We start from the raw sequence: 20,171 nt of genomic DNA, 5'->3' as shown, positions 1-20,171 counted from the left end.
ATACAAAAGGTTCAGGGAGCTCGGTAATGTTAGGGATCTAGGGGAGTCTACAACTTGTAGGAAGGAGCTTAAGAAGGAAATTAGGAGAGCCAGAAAGGGTCATGAGAAGGCGTTGGCAGGTAAGATTAAGGAAAACCCCAAGGCGTTCTACAAGTATGTGAAGATCAAAAGGATGAGGTATGAAGGAAAAGGACCTATCAAATGTGACGGTGGGAAAGTTTGTATAGAACCGGTAGAAATAGCACAGGTGCTCAATGAATACTTTACTTCAGTATTCACGGTGGAAAAGGATCTTGGTGGTTGTAGTGCAGGCTTGCGGCGGGCTGAAAAGTTTGAGTATGTTGACATTAAGAAAGAGGATATGTTGGAGCTTTTGAAAAGTATCAATTTAGATAAATCGCCAGGACCGGATGGGAGGTACCCCAGGTTACTGTGGGAGGCGAGGGAAGAGATTGCAGAGCCTCTGGCGATGATCTTTGCGTCATCGACGGAGACAGGAGAGGTTCTGGAGGATTGGACGATTGCAGACGGGGTTCCTCTATTCAAGAAAGGGAGTAGAGATAGCCCAGGAAATTATCGACTGGTGAGTCTAACCTCAGTGGTTGGTAAGTTGATGGAGAAGATCCTGAGAGACAGGATTTATGAACATTTGGAGAAGTATAGTATGATCAAAAATAGCACGGCTTTGTCAAAGGCAGATCGTGCCTTACGAGCCTGGTTGAGTTTTTTTGACATGTGACTAAACACATTGACGAAGGAAGAGTGATAGATGTGGTTTACATGGACTTCAGCAAGGCGTTCAATAAGGTCCCCCATGCGAGGCTTATTGAGAAAGTGAGGGGGCATGGGATCCAAGGGGACATTGCATTGTGGATCCAGAACTGGCAAAGAATGGTTGTAGATGGGTCTTTTTCTGCATGGAGGTCGGTCACCAGTGGCGTGCCCCAGGGATCTGTTCTGGGACCCTTGTTGTTTGTGATTTTTATAAATGACCTGGATGAGGAAGTGGAGGGATGGGTTGGTAAGTTTGCCGATGACATAAAGGTCGGAGGTGTTGTGGATAGTTTGGAGGGATGTCAGAAGTTGCAGCAAGACATAGATAGGGTGCAAAACTGGGCAGAGAAGCGGCAGATGAACTTCAACCCAGATAAGTGTGTGGCAGTTCATTTTGGCAGGTCAAATGGGATGAAGGAATATAATATTAAGGGTAAGACTCTTAGCAATGTGGAAGATCAGAAGGATCTTGGGGTCTGGGTTCATAGAACTCTCAAATTGCCTTCGCAGGTAGAGGATGTGGTTAAGAAGGCGTATGGTGTACTGGCCTTCATCAATCAAGGAATTGAGTTTAGGAGTCAGGAGATAATGCTGCAGCTGTATAAGACCCTGGTCAGACCCCACTTGGAGTACTGTGCTCAGTTCTGGTCACCTCATTACAGGAAGGACGTGAAAGCCATTGAAAGGGTGCAGAGGAGATTTACGAGGATGTTGCCTGGATTGGGTAGCATGCCTTATGAGCATAGGTTGAGAGAGCTCGGTCTTTTCTCCTTGGAGGGACAAAGGATGAGAGGTGACCTGATAGAGGTGTATAAGATGTTGAACGGTATTGATCGGGTGGATTCTCAGAGGCTTTTTCCCAGTGCTGAAATGGCTGCCACAAGAGGACACAGGTTTAGGGTGCTGGGCAGTAAATAAAGAAGAGATGTCAAGGGTAAGCTTTTCACTCGGGGGGGGCGTGGGTGCATGGAATCGGCTGCTGGCTGAGGTGGTGGAGGCAGATTCGATAGGGTCTTTTAAGAGACTTCTGGATGAGTACATGGGACTTAGTAAGATTGAGGGTTATAGGTAAGCCTAGTAGGTAGAGATATGTTTGGCACAACTCGTGGGCCGAAGGGCCTGTTTGTGCTGTAGTTTTTCCATGTTCTATGTTCTAAATCCAGCCTGTAAGAATCTGGGGGGGCTTAACAGGATAAACATGCTGAGAACATGTTTTCTCTCAATGGGGAATCCAGAACTAGGGGGCAGAGATTAAAAATCAGGTGTTTCCCATTTAAGACAGAGATGAAGAGGAATTTCATCCCTCAGAGGATAATTAATCTTAGAAAGTCTCTATCCCATAGAGCAGTGGCTACTGAGTCATTAGATACATTCAAGGTTGAGTTAGACAGAATTTTGGTCCACAAGGAATTTAAGGGTTATGGGGCAGACAGGAAAGTGAAGTTAAGCCATGATCTTATTGAGTAGCAGAGCAGGCCTGCACCTACTCCTAACGTTCTTATTTTTATGTTCCAAATTTTCATCCCACAATTGATACCTTCATTTTGTAAATTCAAAAGGAAATCACCCCTATTTATGCTAATAACCTTTAATGATTTTTTTTACTCCATTTCTGATTTTGCTATTTAAGTGTACTTCATTCTCCTAGTTTCCCAGTCCCTATCCAACGTTACTTCCTCAACCGCCACCACCAAATACAATCTTATTATCTTCTGCTGCACCTCATTCTGCATAACATGACCATCACAGTTGCCTACAGTGAACTTGGTACATAAAGCAATTTGAAAAGTTTTTAAGATGCATCAAAGTACTATATGAATGTAACATTTTCTTATATTGGCAACACAAAAATAAAAAAAAAATGAACAAAGAGGCAATGCACATTAACAGTGATCTTTTGTCTCTTGGAAAATTACAGTGAATACAAGAATTTAAAATAAATCAGATTTCAAAAATTGTTCTCTGCTAAGATGTAGGTAATGTACAATGGAACATAGTTTCACATACCTTGATAGATGCCTGAGCAACATACATTAGAAAGAAAATATAATTAGTTATCCGCAGCTCTGTCGCATGTTCTACATTCAGGACGGGAATGAGTTCCATCAAGAGTGGAAAGACGTTAAGTAGTATTATCATGTACACAACAAATTCAAATGCATTGTTGAATACCAAGCGGTAGCACAGCTTCGAAATCCGGTTCCTGTAGAAAAAAAATGCCAGATTTTGCACTTTGGGTTACCTCATACAGAATTGTGCTTCATTAGGGTGCACCATCCAATGATATACCACTATTCAAGAAAGGGGAGAGGGGTAAAACAAGAAAGAAACTACAACGTCTATCATCCTAAACGGGGAAGCTTATAGGAAACCCTACGAGGGACAAATAAATTTTTATTTGGAAAGGATTAATTGGGGATAGCCGGCATGAATTCATTAAAGGCAAATCATGTTTGATTAACATGATTAAATCTCTGATCAACAGAGATGACTGATTGAGATAATGAAGTAGATGTTGAAATGGGGCAGAATTTTCCCAGTAAAATTCCACTGTGGAAACGGGAGTCTTCCGCATTGGTCTTTTCAGCGCATCCTGCACCACAATCTTACGACACTTGATGCAATGGAAGGTCCTCCATGAGATTCATGCTGGCATGGAGGCTCCAGACAACTGACTTACCCAAAGCAGCCACAGCTGTGCACGAGTAGTAAGAGGGAGCTGCATTTAAATGCTAACAATGAATGCACAGCCAGTATCAACAGCAAAATGACGCCACATAGAGCAGCTCCATGGTTCATGGAGGAAGAGTTGGGGTGGCTGCTAGATGTTGCGGAGGAGAGGAAGGCCATCTTCTTCCCCCGAGATAGTCAATGACTTGGGGTGGGGCTGACAATGCAGCCTGGAAGTAGTGGCAGTTGCTGTGCACTGGCATGGAGGACTAGCGGCCAGTGCCAGGAGAAAATGAACTACCTCCACTGGGCAGCAAGGGTGAGTGACCATCCCATCCTGGCATCAGTCCAGTCTGTCACGTCTAGAGTGTCCTCATCGATCCATTCCCTGACACTCCACTGTCTTCCAGCACATGACACCCTATCAATTTTCTCCAACTGGGATCCTCCATCACAAGACACGTCGCATCACATGCCACCCAATTGCCCCCACCCCTAACACCATGCCCTTTCCATCCATCATACATTCAATCCCCCCGTTGTTCACACAGAAGTTGGCCCATAATTACCGGTGCAAGAGATCGAAGCTGCATCTCCTCTCTCCATTTGAGGAGCAAGCACTAGAGATTTCAGGAAAGGCTAGGGACAGAGCTGTGACTGACAAACAAGCAGAGGTGGGCTACAGAACTGAGGAACCACAAAACCTTCCTTCATGACCATTGCACTGAACCACTTCCTTTGTTGCAGGAAACGATTCAGATGAGGCCAGGCCATCAGGAGTCATTTCTGGACCCCTCCCCCACCTCGCCATGGCCCTCACTGGACCATTCCTTGGACGAAAGCTCCAAGGAATCCTCCAAGGAAAGAACCAACCAACTGACACAGGCATCACAGGCACCATCCATCAGCACAGGTACAGTCACCACAGTGGAACATGTTAGTGGTGAAGCTTCTGGGTCATGTAGAACACATGATATGTGTGATATACATCAGGTGGTGGCAGGTATGTATGAAGGTTTGAGCAGCCAAAGGTCTCCCAGAGCCAAGGAGAAGTTGGCCCCTAGTCAGGTGTGGGCCACTGGGATCAGTTCTTCTGAAACTGCTTGAAATGTAGGAGCAGTCGCGGGATTGCAGGAAGGGTTGTCAGCAACAATCCAGCAAAAGCGAGGGTGCCTGGAAGTGTCCCACAGCTTCAGGTGCAGGGTGTAGTGCCGTCACTGCATGGCACCTGGGCCAACACTGCAAGGGTGGCATCCGCAGTGGAAAGCCTGGGGAAGGAAATGGTAGCCATGGGTGGCAGGGTCCAAGACATGGTCAAGTCGCTGAAGCCACGGCTGGCAGGATGCAAGGTATGGCCAAGTCATGGAACCAATGACTAAGAGCCCCGGGAGCATGCTCGAGACACAAAGCGTCATGGATACAGGATTCGAGAGTATGGCTCAGTCACAGAAGGCCATCACTGACGGGATCCAGAGCTTGATCCAATCTCAGAAGGACATCACTGAGGACTCGGACACCACAGGGCGGACAAAGTTGGACCTCTAAAACTGGCAGAGCCACGTGACACAGAGGCTTCTGAAGCTCACTCCGGCTGTCCGGCTGTCCCCTAGAGTGTCCCAGTGGCCCACTCACACCCTGAGGAAGGAGGAGGGGCTGGAGCCCGTGCTGGGGCCTTCCACCCAGGAAATCCCGGCCTTCAACAGCCCTTCCGAATCTCCCCTTCCTGACACTGGTGCATCTCCTGGGCAACAGGCAGAACAGGGTGGCATGGCTATATCCACGTCTTTGACAAAATGTTTGCAGAATTTAGGAAAGTGCAGAATATCTTAAGCCAGAAGAGATTGTTAGCAATAATGCTTTACAGTTTATTTCATAAGAGCTTGAGGATTATCTTAAAGTAGATGGTTCCCAGAAATAAAAATCAGAGCTTATCATCCTTAACCAATGGATTCGCTGAAATATTTGGACAGTCCTTGTAGCATTCTTTAGAAGTTCAAGATGGAAAGGTTCATTATCACATTGTGTGAGTAGCTTTTTGGCATCTTAAAGAAACACAACTCATGCAACTACCCAAAGTTCACCTGCATTATTTCTTCTAAAAAGGAAGTTGAGAACTATGTTTGATTTGTTATTAGCTCCAAAAACAGAGAAAGTAGAGCATCAAAAACAATCTCAAGTTGCTGGATGAAAAGTGAGAGCAAAACAACACTCAAAAATGGGTACTAACCATAGTTTTAGCAAAAACAAATCCAATTTCTTACACAGTTCAAACTGAAGATGAATTAGTTTGGCAAAGCCAGGCTGGTCAATTGTTATCATCTCAAAATAATATCTCAGAATCATCTCCGGAAGTAACAACTTCTTTAGTGCCTCACATTGTGACTACTATTACATAAGACTTGGTTGATTCTGAGTTGCCTGATGATTGTTCCTTAGCTATTATATCACTGGAGAATAATGCAAAATTACTTTCAAGAGAAGAAGTAACGACTGAAGTTCCAAATCATACTTCTAGAGTTAAGGACAGCCAAATTCCAGAATGTATACAACCAAAGAGCAATTGATGTCCTTCTGATCGATTTTCATGTTGACTGTGTATAATGGTTAACAATACTGGGTGGGATTTTCTGGCTACCCTCACCCCAAAAACCAGAAAATCCCACCCGAGCTCAGCGCACCTTTGTGGTCTGCCCCCCCACCCCCGCCAACCCCCACCCTGCTATGATTCCTGTGGCAGGTGGGATGGGAAAATTCCCCTTATTGTGTCTGGAGTATAACTGATCCTGTGTATAACATCATAGTGATTTGTTATGACCACAGAAGTAAAGGGGGAGGGATGTTATGCATGTAAGAAGTTGCATGATCGCTTTGGAAGCTGATCATTGATTTGATGGTGATTTCATTAGGGTGTTGTAGAGGCTGCTGTTCCATGTTCAGTTTGTAATTTGTACAGGCAAGAGGTCCAAGAATAAATTGTTGTTAGTTTGAAAACCACATCTTTTCTTTTTGTTAAAACCTCTAACGTAGTTCAGACATTAGAGGATCTTTCAAAGTTAATGGGCAAAAAGTACTCAAGTGAGCGAGGTGAGTGATAGGTAAACAACCATCAAGCTCGATGGGAATAGACACACTCAGGTAAGCAAATTAAACTGAACTCTGGCAAGCCTTCCTCATCCAAAGAACAATTAAGTAAGCAGAAAGTGCTATTAACTGCTTGGACAGGAAATCAATCAGCATAAATAATTATGTTAAATGACAATCCTGAAACATTTTTTCACTCCACCTACCTCAAACTACTTGAAGTCATACATAGTCCAACCAAACTCCTTCCCTCCCTAGCGCAGCCAGTCACTAAGTAAATACGCAAACTGTGCAGCGACTGGTGAGCAAGTACTTATTGAAGAAAACTCTTGCAAGAATTAGCTGGGAATAGGTTGAGAACAATTCTAGTTGAGTTGTCAAGATTCCTTGGACAGATTGGATCACTGAAGAGATGATGGACTAAAAGAGCTGGACCAAACTTAAAGTGGGAGAAATGAACATATTTACAGAAGAAGTGGACGACAAAGCCCAGCCCATAATTGAGGATCCAGCCAATGGGGTTCCAGCTTGGGATGAGGTCTCCCAATGCAGAAGCATGCCAGTCCAAGAAAATGTTCTCCAGGGATTTACACCATATAGGCAACAATGAGTAACAACAAACATTTCATACAGAAGCTTTAATAAAAAGAATTCTGGAATTTTTATCCATATCATGTATTAAAACTTTTCAACTGGGGAAACATCTATGATAGCATTTGAAGTCAAGTTCCCAAACATTTTGGACCAGAGTAATAGATTCACAGAATCCCGACTGTGCAGAAGGAGGCCATTTGGCTCACTGCATCTGCACTGACTGTCTCAGAGCATCCTACTCAGACCTTTGTCCCATAACCCCACATATTTGCTCCACTAATCTACACATCTTTGGACTCTAAGTGACAATTTAGCATCACTAATCTATCTAACCTACACGTCTTTGGACTGTGGAAGGAAACCAACTGAACTAGAGAAAACTCATGCAACACAGGAAGAATGTGCAAACCCACACAGTTACCCAAGACTGGAAGCGAACCCAGGTCCTTGAGGCTGTGAGGCAGCAGTGCAAACCACTATGCCACCATGCCACCCAAATTGTTTTCTATGGGGTTGGTTTAAAAAGTCAGCAAATTGATGCCTTACTTCCCTTCCTACTATAAATTATTCTTCATTGGTAGTTACCACTAGAATTTTATTCACATTTAGTCAACTGGACAAATCAATTCGTGATTATAACACTTCAGCCCTCATTTCAGCTGTCTGCTAATCCTCACCCCCTTAAACATTAAATATTCTGGCATGGCATCTTTTATAAGCAGGACATATTGATTATATAGATATGGGGCCCAATTCTCCCAAATAATTTCCAATTGTGGTCTGGTGGGAAATTCTGGATGGGTCAGCGCGATTCTACTTGGAGTGAGTTGTGTCATGAATGAGATATATAGGACTAAAAACAATAGCAAGGATTGCTCCTTACGGATCTCAGAATAACGCTATAGATTGCACCCCTTCTCACCAGTAAAGACCCTCTTCTCAAATCACTGGCATCAGCCACCCTCACTAAACTCCAACCTGGAGAGCAATATCCCGCTATGGGAACACTAAAGGCCCCACTTTTTCAGGCCCTACCCTTTGACAGTGACAATCCTGGCACAACTCCCTGGCAGCCTCACAGTTCTAATCTGGCACTGCCAAACTTCAGTCAGCCAATGGGCAGTACCAGGGCACAATCCAACCTAGTCCCTGACCACATGGGGCTATAGTAGCCTCCTGGCCCCCTGGTGTGGTCATCACATCTACCCAGAGAATTTAACAGTGACTGCAAGATCCTTATTGAGGAAACCTTGCACTTCAATGCATGAGTGATGCCAACTGCTTGTATTGATTAAAACAGTTCTCCAGTAAAGGCACGCTGTTCAGGCATAAGAGGCAGAAAAAGTTCCTTTTCAAAAAAATGAACTCGTAGCATACACCTGTGCTCTCTAGGAAGCACTTTAGAGTAGAAAAACTTCCCTTTAAAAACAATGAGCTCAAACTGAGCAGCTGTGTTTTGAAGAAGCACTTCAGAGTTAGTGACCCATTATGTGCTTTATAAATAAGCAATCATAATCTGTCCCTTGCAGGGGGTTTTAAAAGTTAATGGGGCTTGATACGGAATGTAAACAAATCAAAGTTTTTGAAAGCTACGGAGAGGAGACTAACACCTACAACCTGACAGCTCCTTGAAACTGACATTGCTGAGAGGTAGTTCAAAGCTTTTAAAAGCTATAGAGAGAAGACGAACCAGACAGTTCCATCCTGGGCAGACCCTGATCTGAACCCCTCCAGCCCAGTCCAAACCTCCCTATGCTCAGCTTCCTTGAAAGACCCCTCTCTGCGCCCCAGCAGCAGATGCTTTGCCCATGAGTACCCTGTAGATGAGTGCTGAGTGATACTCACCTCTTTGCTCCCTCTTGGACTCCGTGGTATCTGGTTCCCGCTTTAGGGACCTGTAGTGATTGACGCCAGGTTGGCTTCCCACTTGGCGAATGCAGGGGAGCACACTGGGAGGCCATGGTATTCAACTTTAATCTTGCTAATGAGATTAAAATGAATGCAAATGAGTTTGGATCAAGTTGGACATGACCCTGGTCACACCAAGTGAAACAGGCTGGGGACATCAGAAACTGTTTAATGTCTGGTGCAAATCCCATTTCAGGCCTCAATCCAAATACACCGGCTCATGGGATTTGCACCTGGAGCTAACAGGGCCAGTGAATTGCCCTATGCCTCAGTTTGTAATGTCCTAAAATCGTTTGATATTCGTAAAAGTTTAACTGCACCTAAAAGGTATTTCTTCACTTACTGACTATAAAAGCATAATCCCAGATGATTTATTATTTATGTATGTTCAAAAATAAGACAAAGGGTGGGATTTTCTGGCCGTGCTTGCCCCATATCTCGCTCGAGGTCAACAGACCTTTGCATGGTCCACCCCCTCACCCCGTGATTCCCGTGGCGGGTGGGACAGGAAACTTCTGCCCAGTGTCCATGACTTCTAAAATTAGACTTAAGCATTAGGCAGAGCTACAGAATGAACATCAAAGGAAGAAAAAATATTATACTTGCTTGGATGGTTTATATTTGTCCACTTTGACATTGTACATCCAGTCTTCAAGCTTCGTTCTTATGATAACAAGAATGCCTCTAATTTCCCATTCTTTCTTGACGTCTATTACAGTCATAAATCTAAATAGAGTAGAGATTGTAACCGTTAAAAGCATTTCTCGATTACATTTTACAAAATGAATCTCAGTAAACAAGACATTTGCTTCCTCCCTGACATCTATTTGTAGAACGAAACAAAACAACAGATTATGACACAAAGATGTATTTTGCATCACATGAACAGGATAAGGAAAAATACTTGTACTTTAAGTGGTATTTTGGTTGACATTTATGTAATTCATCCTAGGTGTGTTTAGATCTGTAATTCATCCTAGGTGTGTTTAGATCAAGGCACTATATTCCTCACACAAGATGACATGTTTCTCTGGAAATATGTCTATCAGGACAATGGACCAGGAGGAAAATAGAATGTCAAGGCTTTCCTCCAAAGAAATGCCCCAAATCACTTCCACTGTGATTATCCCTTTCCTCCACTTCAGAAGGATTTTAGCTGCTGCATCCTTGTCCCAACATATGGGATTTGCTGCAGGTCAGAAATCTCGGCTGCGATTCTCTCAAAGGTGCTGAATTGGTGGGAGAACTGTTCTAACTCACGATTGTTCAGTCAATTCAGCTGCTCACCCAAATTTCCACACTCCGTGCGCTGCAGAGGGCCCAGTCGTGAATATCATTAAAAACTTGGGGATGGGGCCTATTTGCACCAAAGAGCCTGAAATTGGTAGGACGAGTGGGAACCTGCGCATGCGCACATCATTAGGAGATCACGGAAAAGACCTCCCAGCATTCAGATCACTGCCATCCAAACGCCACACACATCACTGGTCTCATCACTGGGCCCACAATCCTCCCCACAGAGATATTGCTGGCCCCACAACTCTCTCACAAACATTGCTGGCCTCATCGGTGGCCCTCACAAGCCCCCCACACACATCGCTGGCCCCCTTCAACCACAACCCCCAGAGACATCGCTGCCCCCACAACACCCCCCCCCCCCCAACAGAGACATCACTGGCCTCATCGCTGGCTCTCACAACCCTCCACAGAGACAACGCTGGCCTCGACGCTGGACCCCACAATCCCTCCACAAAGACGTCGCTGGCTTCATTGCTGGCTCACAGAAACCCCCCCCACCTCAGAAACATCGCTGGCCTCATTACTGTCCCCCCCCATCTCCCTCCACACAAAGACATGGCTACCCACTCACATCATGCCCCCATGGATCCGCATAATGTGGGTACCCAATCCCTCCATCCCTTGAACATACTGTCCTCACCGTTGCCCTGCAGAGAACTGGCACAACCCCAGCTTCTGATCATTCCCTCTCTTGATTGGAAGTCTTGAGTATTGCATCCTCCCTGAATACAGCAGCTAATCGATTAGGAGCCCTAAGTATTGCACCCCCCCCCAGACACAGCAGCAATTGAATGGCATCCAATTAGCACCTGAAAGATGAATGACACTCAACTGAATGCAGCCTTCAAAATTTCTCACAAATATTTGATGCCAATGGGCCCTTGACTGTCCACATTCAATGTATCTGCACTCCCCTAATAAGCTAGAGCTGTATATAAACTGCAGGAATGGACACACAGCCAGTCACGCCGCAAAGATGGCTGCTTGGAAACCGGCTCCCAGATTTTCAAAGGCAGACCAGGAGCACCTGCTAGATGCCGTGGAGGAGAGACGTGATCATCTGTCCCTGGCCAGGGCCCTAATCCAAGAGGTGCATTTGCCACTGCATTGTGGGAGGAGGTGGCAGAAGTGAATGCCAGGAGCCTGACACTGCGCTCTGGCAGGCAGCGCCACAAAAAAAGTACGACCTTCTGTGAGCAGCAAGGGTGAGTCAGCATCCCTCCTGGAACTGCACACATGTTTGGCATGGATCTCCAACTCTGCTTAGATACCTGAAGGGCATGCACCAAGTTATCCTTCCCCCAGGAACAGAATCTAACCCCTTCCCCTCACCTCTCAACGAGCAACCTTCAGTAGTGACCACTTTCGCTGAAACTGTCAGCACAACGCCCGAGACACAGGCACCAACTGCATCCCATGCACTGCAATGTTAATGCTTGCCACCCACCTTATGTTTCACAGGATAAGAAAAGCCGCAAAGCACAGGAGATGATACAGACTTGTGGTGACCTGTAGCAATTGAGTAGCATAGAGGAGCGTGCCATGGAGCTGGCAGGGAGTGATGGGCCATACCGAATGGTCACCGAAAGCCACGTCAGCATACAACATACAAGTGAACAGAAGCGCATCCTCAACCTTGTTCCTCCTCTAAATAAATGCAATGCTGCATGGAATGTTTTGCCTTCTTCCCCCTAATGTGAGTTATTTTTTCAGCTCTGGACCCAGAGAAGCCCAACTCTTCGGGTGTTGCTGTTATCCCTGCTGCACTGGAGTAAACCGCGCATGACCCCCTGGATGACACCTCTGAGGGAGACACTGATGAATCCTCTGAGGGCAGCAGCACTGAAGCGTTGCCAGCATGTACCACACAACCTACCAACACAGAAACAATCACCATGGTGGGTACCTTTAGTGTTGAGGCTTCTGGGTCACGATCTGGTGAGCACATCACAGCCGCTGATGCATATCGGGTGGAGGCTGGCATATCCAAGGGCCCAAGCACACAGAGGTCTGCCGGGGGCCAGGATTCAGCTGTCCCCAAGCCAGCTGCTGGGCGTCTGAATTTGTTCCTTCCAAGGCTGGTGGAAATGTATCAGGAAACCCGGGGAGTTGTGGAAGGGCTGTCAGCAACCGTGCTGCGACTGCAAGGCTGTTTAGGGGTACCGACACAGTGTGAGACCCAGGCCGTCACTGCAAGGCTGGCAACTGCAGTGGGAAGTCTTGTTCAGGAATCGATCCTCATGGGTGACAGGGTCCATCCAGGCTATCCTGGAGACATTACAGGCCACGGGTGAGTGTGTTTCCAGCATCCAGGAGGCAAAGCATTCAATGGGTATCAGAAGCATGTGGGAGACACTGCTGGCTAAGGCTGGGACTCTTGCTGGCATTCTGGGGACGCAGCAGGCCATGGCTGTGAGTTTTACAACTTAGCCCATGCTCAGAGGGCTACTGCTGGGGGACTCCAGAGCCTGGCTTACTCACCGAATGCTGTTGTGGAGGGGCTCCAGAGCTGGTCTGAGTCTCAGAGGGCCAGGGCTAAGTGATCACACATCATGGGGCAGACACATCTAGGCCTCCAGGACTAGCCAGATGACAGCAAAGGTTCAAGAGCTCAGTCCAGCTATACTGGCATCCCATGGAATGCTCCCAGGGCCTCTGGGCACCCCAAGGGAGGAGGAAGAGCTTGAGGCCATGCCAGTGTCTTCCCAAATGCCCAGAGATGTTCCGACTCCATCCTTCCTCAGACCAGGCATGTCAGGGCCAGCAAGATGAACACTGTGGCACCAAAACAGTGCCATCTGCAAGTCAGCCGGTGTCCTCCAGGTCCCAGCCATCCAGGGGACAACCGCCAAGTGTATCACAGGCAATAGGGCATGCATCACAGCTGGACACCTCCACCTCTGATGTGCATCCTGGGATGGCACCTATAAGAAGCAGCAGACAGCACAAAGTTAGAAATTTGCAGTTTAGTAGAGGGCACGGGTGAAGGTCAGCCTTAGTCAGGGTTTGGTAATCATTTACCTTAAGAGCACAATAAACTGTTAATTGCACAGCAAGGTGTAACTAATGTGTCTCTGATTCTTCCCCCCACCCACCCCACCTTGGTGTTCCCGACTCCCAAACATAGAGGTGCTGACTGCTGAGCCTTGCAGACTCAGCCCATGTTTCAGAGTGCCTGCCCTACCTTCCCCAACATCCACCAGGTCCTTGGTGCAAGTGAGCCATTGAGCCATTGCTATATGTGCAACTGCAGCATCTGTTACAGGCATGTGTTACTCGTCCGTGTCACAGAGCAGGGACAGACTGCAAATCAGCACCAGATGTGCGTCCAGTGACAGCAGATTCCAAGCAGTTTATATCTGAATCTTGGCTCCCCGGCCTGGAGCAGCAGCTGCTTCATCTGATTAGGTCTCAGTCAGCACATGGTACACTCCTCTCCCACCCCGGAACACCAGCACTCAGTCGAGTCCCTGCCCACACCCTGCAGCAAGAAATGCCACTGCAAAGTGCTGTGGAGGGGGGAGAGGAAGCGGGAGTCTATGAAGCTGTTTCCTACAGCATGCTTCAATGCTGCTTGGTGGTGGTGGTGGGGGAAGGGGGTTAGCGGGAGGACTCGATGCTGCCTCTTGCAGTGCGCTTCAGTGCTGCCCAGGAGGGCAGGGTGGGTGGGGGAAGTAGAAGCACTCAACGCTGCCTCTCATAGTGCGCTTCAGCGCTGCTCAGGGTGGGGAGAGGAATGGGGGGGGAGCAGGACTCCCAGATGGAACCTCACCAAGGGAGCTGTGAGGAAATAGAAGACCCCCCACCACCACACACACACACACACACACACACACACACACACACACACACACACACATATTACTGGTTCTGATCCAAGGGCCAACATCTGAGGCAGCAGGAGGAAGGTCATCAGGCATCTCCAGGGCCTACCTGCAACATCCCCTGCGCTCTGGTAGCAGCACTTACCACCTCATGCCAGTTCAAGGCTGCCATGCATTTAAATACCTGTTCTGATTCACACCAAAATTACATCATGCCAAAGAGGTGGGAGACACAGACATGGGTGGAGATTGCTGTGTGGATTCCAATAATGGCATGCAAAGGTGTGCAATCAGCAGCCTGCCTGTTTTCTGCGGATTCCAGATGGCGCCATTTTTCTCCGGCTAGGAGATGTGTCTGGGTCGTAGAAGTTGTCAGGGAACCCACAAAGTGGCAGACGTGCACATCTCCCGGCCTGACCTGACAGAAAAGTTGTAGGTCACAATGGGAGAATCTCGGCCCTCCTCACTAACCTTCAGTGGGAAAGAATGCCTTTCTAGAAGAGGCATTGCGGTAGATCAGAGACATTTCACTGCAAAGGTAAGTAAAGTTATCTTTAGGTTCTAGTTAACATAGAATTTTGGTAAAATGTATTTTTACAGTGTTGCTGAAAAGAAAAACCATGTTGCTGAAGCTTTTCATCTTGCACTCAGGAGAAACATAAATACACCGAATTTCAATCAGCACAATAATTTATACAATGCTGAGGCACTGCCGTAGAAAAAGCATTGGGGAACTACAAGCTCAAGTTCCTTGGCAATTTCTTGAACATATTCTTTTTGTTTGTAAAGAACATGTCCCTGCATGTGAATGCATGTCAGTTCCTTGTTATGAATTCAATTGATCATCTTAATTGTAGCTACTGGTGCAGCCAGAATTGCTCAGCAATTGTTGCAAATTACAAAATTCCACCTAACAGAAGATTTTCGTTTTGGGTGTTGCAAAAGAATGGGCTGGTGAAGTACAATCTGTTCTCTGCTTATTATGGACAATCAAAGGAACATTATGTTTGGTTCACAGTCAATTGTTGTAACATCTGACCTACTATGTACCTGGCATCACACTGATACTAAAATCCTTACTTGTTTCACATTAATTTACAGGATGTGAGCATCACAAGCTAGGCCCACACATAATTGCCCTTAAAAAAGTGGTGGTGAGCAGGCTTATTGAACCAGTGCAGTCCATGCATTGTCAGAACACCTAGCATGCTATTTGAAAGGACTTCCAGAACTCTGACCAGCAACATAATTCCAAGTCCCCAGAAGCAGTGCAACTTGGAGGGAAACTTGCAGGTGGGCATTCCCATGTATACGCTGCACTTGTCCTGCTTGGCGGCAACAGTCGCAGGTTTGGAAGCTGCTGTCGAAGAAGCCTTGGTGAGTTGTTGCAATGCATCAGTGGTAGAGAGAGTGAATGTTTATTGTGATGGATGAATTGCCAATTAAGTGGGCTGCTTGATCCTGGATGGTGTTGATGATTCTGAGACAAGTCGCAAATATTCCATCATACTCCTGTTATGTGCCTTGTAGATGCGGACAGGCTTTGGGGAATCAGAAGGTGAGTTACTCTCCACAGAATTCCCAGCCTCTAACCTGCTTTTGAAGCCACTGTATTTGTATGGCTGGTCCAGTTCAGCTTTTGGCCCATGGCAACCCTGAGGACGCTGATAGTGGTGGTTTCAGTGATGGTAATGCCATTGAATGTCATGGGGAGATGGTCTGATTCTCTCTTGTTGCAAATGGTACTTGCCTGGTACTTGTGTGGCATGAATATGACTTGCCATTTAACTGCCCAGGCCTGAATATTTGTTCAGGTCTTGCTGCATACAATCTCTTTCAGAAGCTGATGAGTCACAAATGATGCTGGACATTGTGTAATCATTCTCGAACATCCCCACTTCTGACTTTAAGATGGAGCAGAGGTCAGTGATAAAACAGCTGAAGATGACTGGGCTTAGGGTAGTACCCTGAAGAACTCCTGCAGCGATGTCCTGGGATTGCGACAATTGACCGCCAATAACCACAACTCTCTTCCTTTATTCCAGGCATGACTCCAACCAGTGGAGAGTTCTCTCCCAATTCTTCAGTGACTCCAGTTTTACTACAACTCCTTGATGCCATATCTGGTCAAATGCTGCCTTGATATCAGCAAGTTCCTTTTGCTCTTTTGTCTATGTTTGGACCAAAGCTGTAACGAGATCAAGTGCTGAGAGGCAGTAAGCAAATTATTGCTGAGTGTGTCACTTGTTGGAACCATTGACAACACTTTCCATCACTTTATTTAGTAGACTGATGGGATGGTATTGGTCAGATTGGATTTGTCCTGCTTTGTAAATGCAATACATACATGAATAATTGCTGAGTAGATGCTAGTGTTGTAGATGTACTGAAACAATTTGGCTAGAGGCATGGCTAGTTTTGGAGCACATCTTCAGAAGGCCGGAATGTTGCCAGGGCACATAGACTTTTCAGTATTCCGTGCCTTCAGCAGTTTCATGATGTCATATGGACTGAACCGAATTAACTGAAGGTTGACATTTGAGATGCTGTTCAAAACAATGGAGAGAATCCTCAATGTGAAAACAGATGTATCTGCAACAAGTAGATTGGTGATCCTCTGGAGGCCACTGAGATGGATGATCTACTTTGCATTTCTAGCTGAAGGTGGCTGCAAAGGCATCAATCTTGTTTTCATTTTGAGGTGTTGGGCTCTCCCATCAATGAGGATGGGGATATTCGTGGAACCAACTCCTTCAGTTAGTTGTTAAATTGTCCACTGGTATTCATGACTGGGTGTGGCAAGACTGTAGAGCTTGGATCTGATCTGATGGTCGTGGGATCACTTAACTCCATCTATCACAAGCTGCATCTGTTGTTTGGCATGCAGGTGGTCCTGTGTTGTAGCTTCACCAGGCTGTCATCTCATTTTTAGGCATAGTCCTGCTCCTGGCATGCCCTCTTCATTGAGCCAAGGTTGAACTCCTGATTTAATGCTAATAAAGGAATGGGGGGTTATCCTGGCTCATGAGGTTACAGTTTGTGATTGTATACAATTCTGTTGCTGCAACGAGCATATGGATGCCAAGCTTGGCATTGCTAGACCTGTTTGAAATCTATCCCATAGATGGATGAGATTAGCACAGAGGTAACGCCTTAATGTGAAGACAGATGTTGCTGAAACAAGCAGATTGGTGAGGACAAGTAAGTTGTGTCCTTCATCAGTTCCCAAACCACCTTCCGCAGATCCAGTCTAGGTCCTTTAGGACTTAGCCAACTCAGTCAATAATGGTACTATTGAATCAAACTTGGTGATGGCCACCAATGTACATTCTGTGCCCTTGTTACACTCAGTGCTTCCTCCATGTGGTGTTCATGTGAAAGTTGGAACCAGTTGTTAGCAGGTGAAGGGTCTGCTTCTGTTTTGCAGCATGGGTTAGGTGAAGGGTCTGAGTCTGTTTTGCAGTGTGAGTGTGTCCTTGAGAAAACGCAGAATGTTCCAAGTGCTGATTATGGTTGAAGGGAATCAAGATGTTTATTGCACATTGTCCTCTAAAAATATCAAGGATTCTGCACAACTATGTGTATAGGTGATAAGAATGCAAATGAAGAATTGAAATGATGCTAAATTCTACTGGTTGACAATACACATCAAACTGTAAGGTAATTGGTGCTTTAACTGGCATGTTCCCTGTCATTAGCTAAAAAGTGCAATATCTGACACTGTTCTGTAGAACTCTGTTAGAACAGCATAGTGAAATTCACTGTGTCTGTTCTCCTTGCTAGCAAGTAGTAAAAGCTTAGAAGGTAAGAGTATTCACTGTGCCTAGCTTGCTTAATACTCAACATTCAACATGGATTCATCTATTGAGGTGGGGGGAATGACATGTGGTAACCAGCCGATGCTTCCTTGTCCAAGTTTGACCTGATGCCATGAGACTTTATGGTTCCAGAGTCAAAGTTCAGGACTCCCAGGGCAACTCCCTTGTGACTGTATACCATTGGACCACCATCTCTGGTAGTGGAACAGGTCAAATGCAGGGATGGTGATGGCAGAGTCGGGGGCAACGGCTGTATGGCATGATTCCTTGAGTATGATTATGTCAAGCTGTTAATCAACTAGCTCTCACAATTTTGGCATAAACCCCCAGATGTTAGTAAGAAGGACTTTGCAGGGAAAACAGGGCTGGGGATGTCACTGTCATTCCTGTGCCTAAGTAAATGCCAAGTAGTCAGTCCAGTTTCATTAGTTTTAGACTTCATAGTGGTTTGATACAACTGAGTGACTTGCTTGGCCATGGAATGAAGAGCTTGAGATATGAGGAATGGTTGAGGACTCTGGGTCTGTACTCATTGGAGTTTAGAAGGATGAGGGGGGATCTTATTGAAACTTGCAAGAGACTGCGAGGCCTGGATAGAGTGGACGTGGAGAGGACGTTTCCGCTAGTAGGAAAAACTAGAACCAGAGGGCACAACCTCAGGCTAAAGGGAAAATCCTTTAAAGCAGAGATGAAGAGGAATTTCTTCAGCCAGAGAGTGGTGAATCTGTGGAACTCTTTGCTGCAGAAGGCTGCAGAGGCCAGGTCATTGAGTGTCTTTAAGACAAAAATAGATAGCTCGATTCTTAATTAATAAGGGGATTAGGGGTTATGGGGAAAAGGCAGGAGAATGGGGATGAGAAAAATATCAGCCATGATTGAATGGCAGAGCAGACTCAATGGGCCGAGTGGCCTAATTTTGCAATATGTCTTATGGTCTTATAAGGATTTCCTTCCGAAAGAACAATAGCAAATCAGATGTGTTCCTACAAAATCAAAAATGGTTCTGTAGCCAGCATTAGACTAACTTTTAATCTCAGATCTACTAGTTCAATATAAATTTCATCAGTTGCCATGATGGTATTTGAATCCATGTCTCTAGAGAATTAGCCTGGCACGCTGGATTACCAGTCCAATGAAATTACTGCTATATGATGGTTTGATTGGCAGAACTTTTTTTTTGGACTGAAGCAGCATTCTGTTAGTGGAAAATACCACTCATATAGTCATTGCAGTAGTCACTGCATTGTAGCGCAAAATAGCTTGCTTGCCATATGCTTACCTTGCCATTTGCTTACTCATGCAGAAATAGCATCAAAGCTATCATGTGGGATAATGACTATCCTGATTAGATCATTGTTTTTGCTGCCTGTAGTGCCAACTTCCAAATGGGCAAAAGATTGTTGCCTTCAGATCTGAAAAATGGCCAGTCTACCATTATCCTGAAAAGCAAAGTTTCTCAACATTTTGAAGAACAAGTCAAATAAGCCATGAAAAGTGTATTAGTTTTTGAGACAACACTGGCTTCTGACAATTCACTGCTTTTAGATGACCTAAATTAAAAACAGATTCATAATGAATGATTTTGGTTCACAATATAAACAGAAAATGCTAGAAAATCTCGGATCTGACAGCATCACTGAAGAGAGAACATAGCCAACATTTTGAGTCAGGCAACCTTCTGACTTGAAACATTAATTCTATTCTCTCCACAGATGCTGTCAGACTTGCTGAGATTTTCCAATACTTCATGTTTATGATTCAGATTCCAGCATCCATAGTATTTTGCCTTTAATTTAAAAAAAATTAGTTTCCTCTCTGAAGAATGACAGCTCCATTACAGATGACATAAAGGCGGCAGGAGGGAAAAAAACCCTTAAAGTGAATCCATTACAAGCTAGCAATATCAATTTCATTTGTGGAGTATAATAGAAAAGTAACATAATAGCTGATTAATTGATCATTCTATGTGGGTTTCCTCCAGGTGCTCCACTTTCCTCCCACAGTCCAAAGAATTGCAGGTTAGGTGGATTGGCCACAATAAATTGCCCTTCAATATCCAAAGATGTGCAGGTTAGGTGGATTAGCCATGATCAATGCGCGGGATTATGAGAATGAGGTTGAGGAGTGGGCATAGGTAGAATGTTCTTTCGGTGGCTTTGTACAAACTCGATAGGCCAAATGGCCTCCTTCTGCACAGTAGAGA

General features: G+C 45.6%; 1 protein-coding gene across 1 annotated transcript in view; it reads right to left on the bottom strand.

Moving 5' to 3' along the window:
• Positions 1-20,171, bottom strand: part of LOC145343964 (sperm-specific sodium:proton exchanger-like) — a 189,940-nt gene that overhangs the window by 66,724 nt on the left and 103,045 nt on the right. Inside the window, exon 9 of the mRNA XM_080190542.1 lies at positions 2,782-2,977. Coding sequence (XP_080046668.1) covers positions 2,782-2,977 — 196 coding nt within the window. The remainder of the gene's footprint in view (positions 1-2,781; positions 2,978-20,171) is intronic.

This window comes from Carcharhinus amblyrhynchos, chromosome 6, assembly GCF_965287045.1.
Source record: "Carcharhinus amblyrhynchos chromosome 6, sCarAmb.v2.hapA, whole genome shotgun sequence".
NCBI lineage: Eukaryota > Metazoa > Chordata > Chondrichthyes > Carcharhiniformes > Carcharhinidae > Carcharhinus > Carcharhinus amblyrhynchos.
Note: the sequence above shows the minus strand (reverse complement) of the source record. Positions and strands in the feature narration are given on the sequence as shown.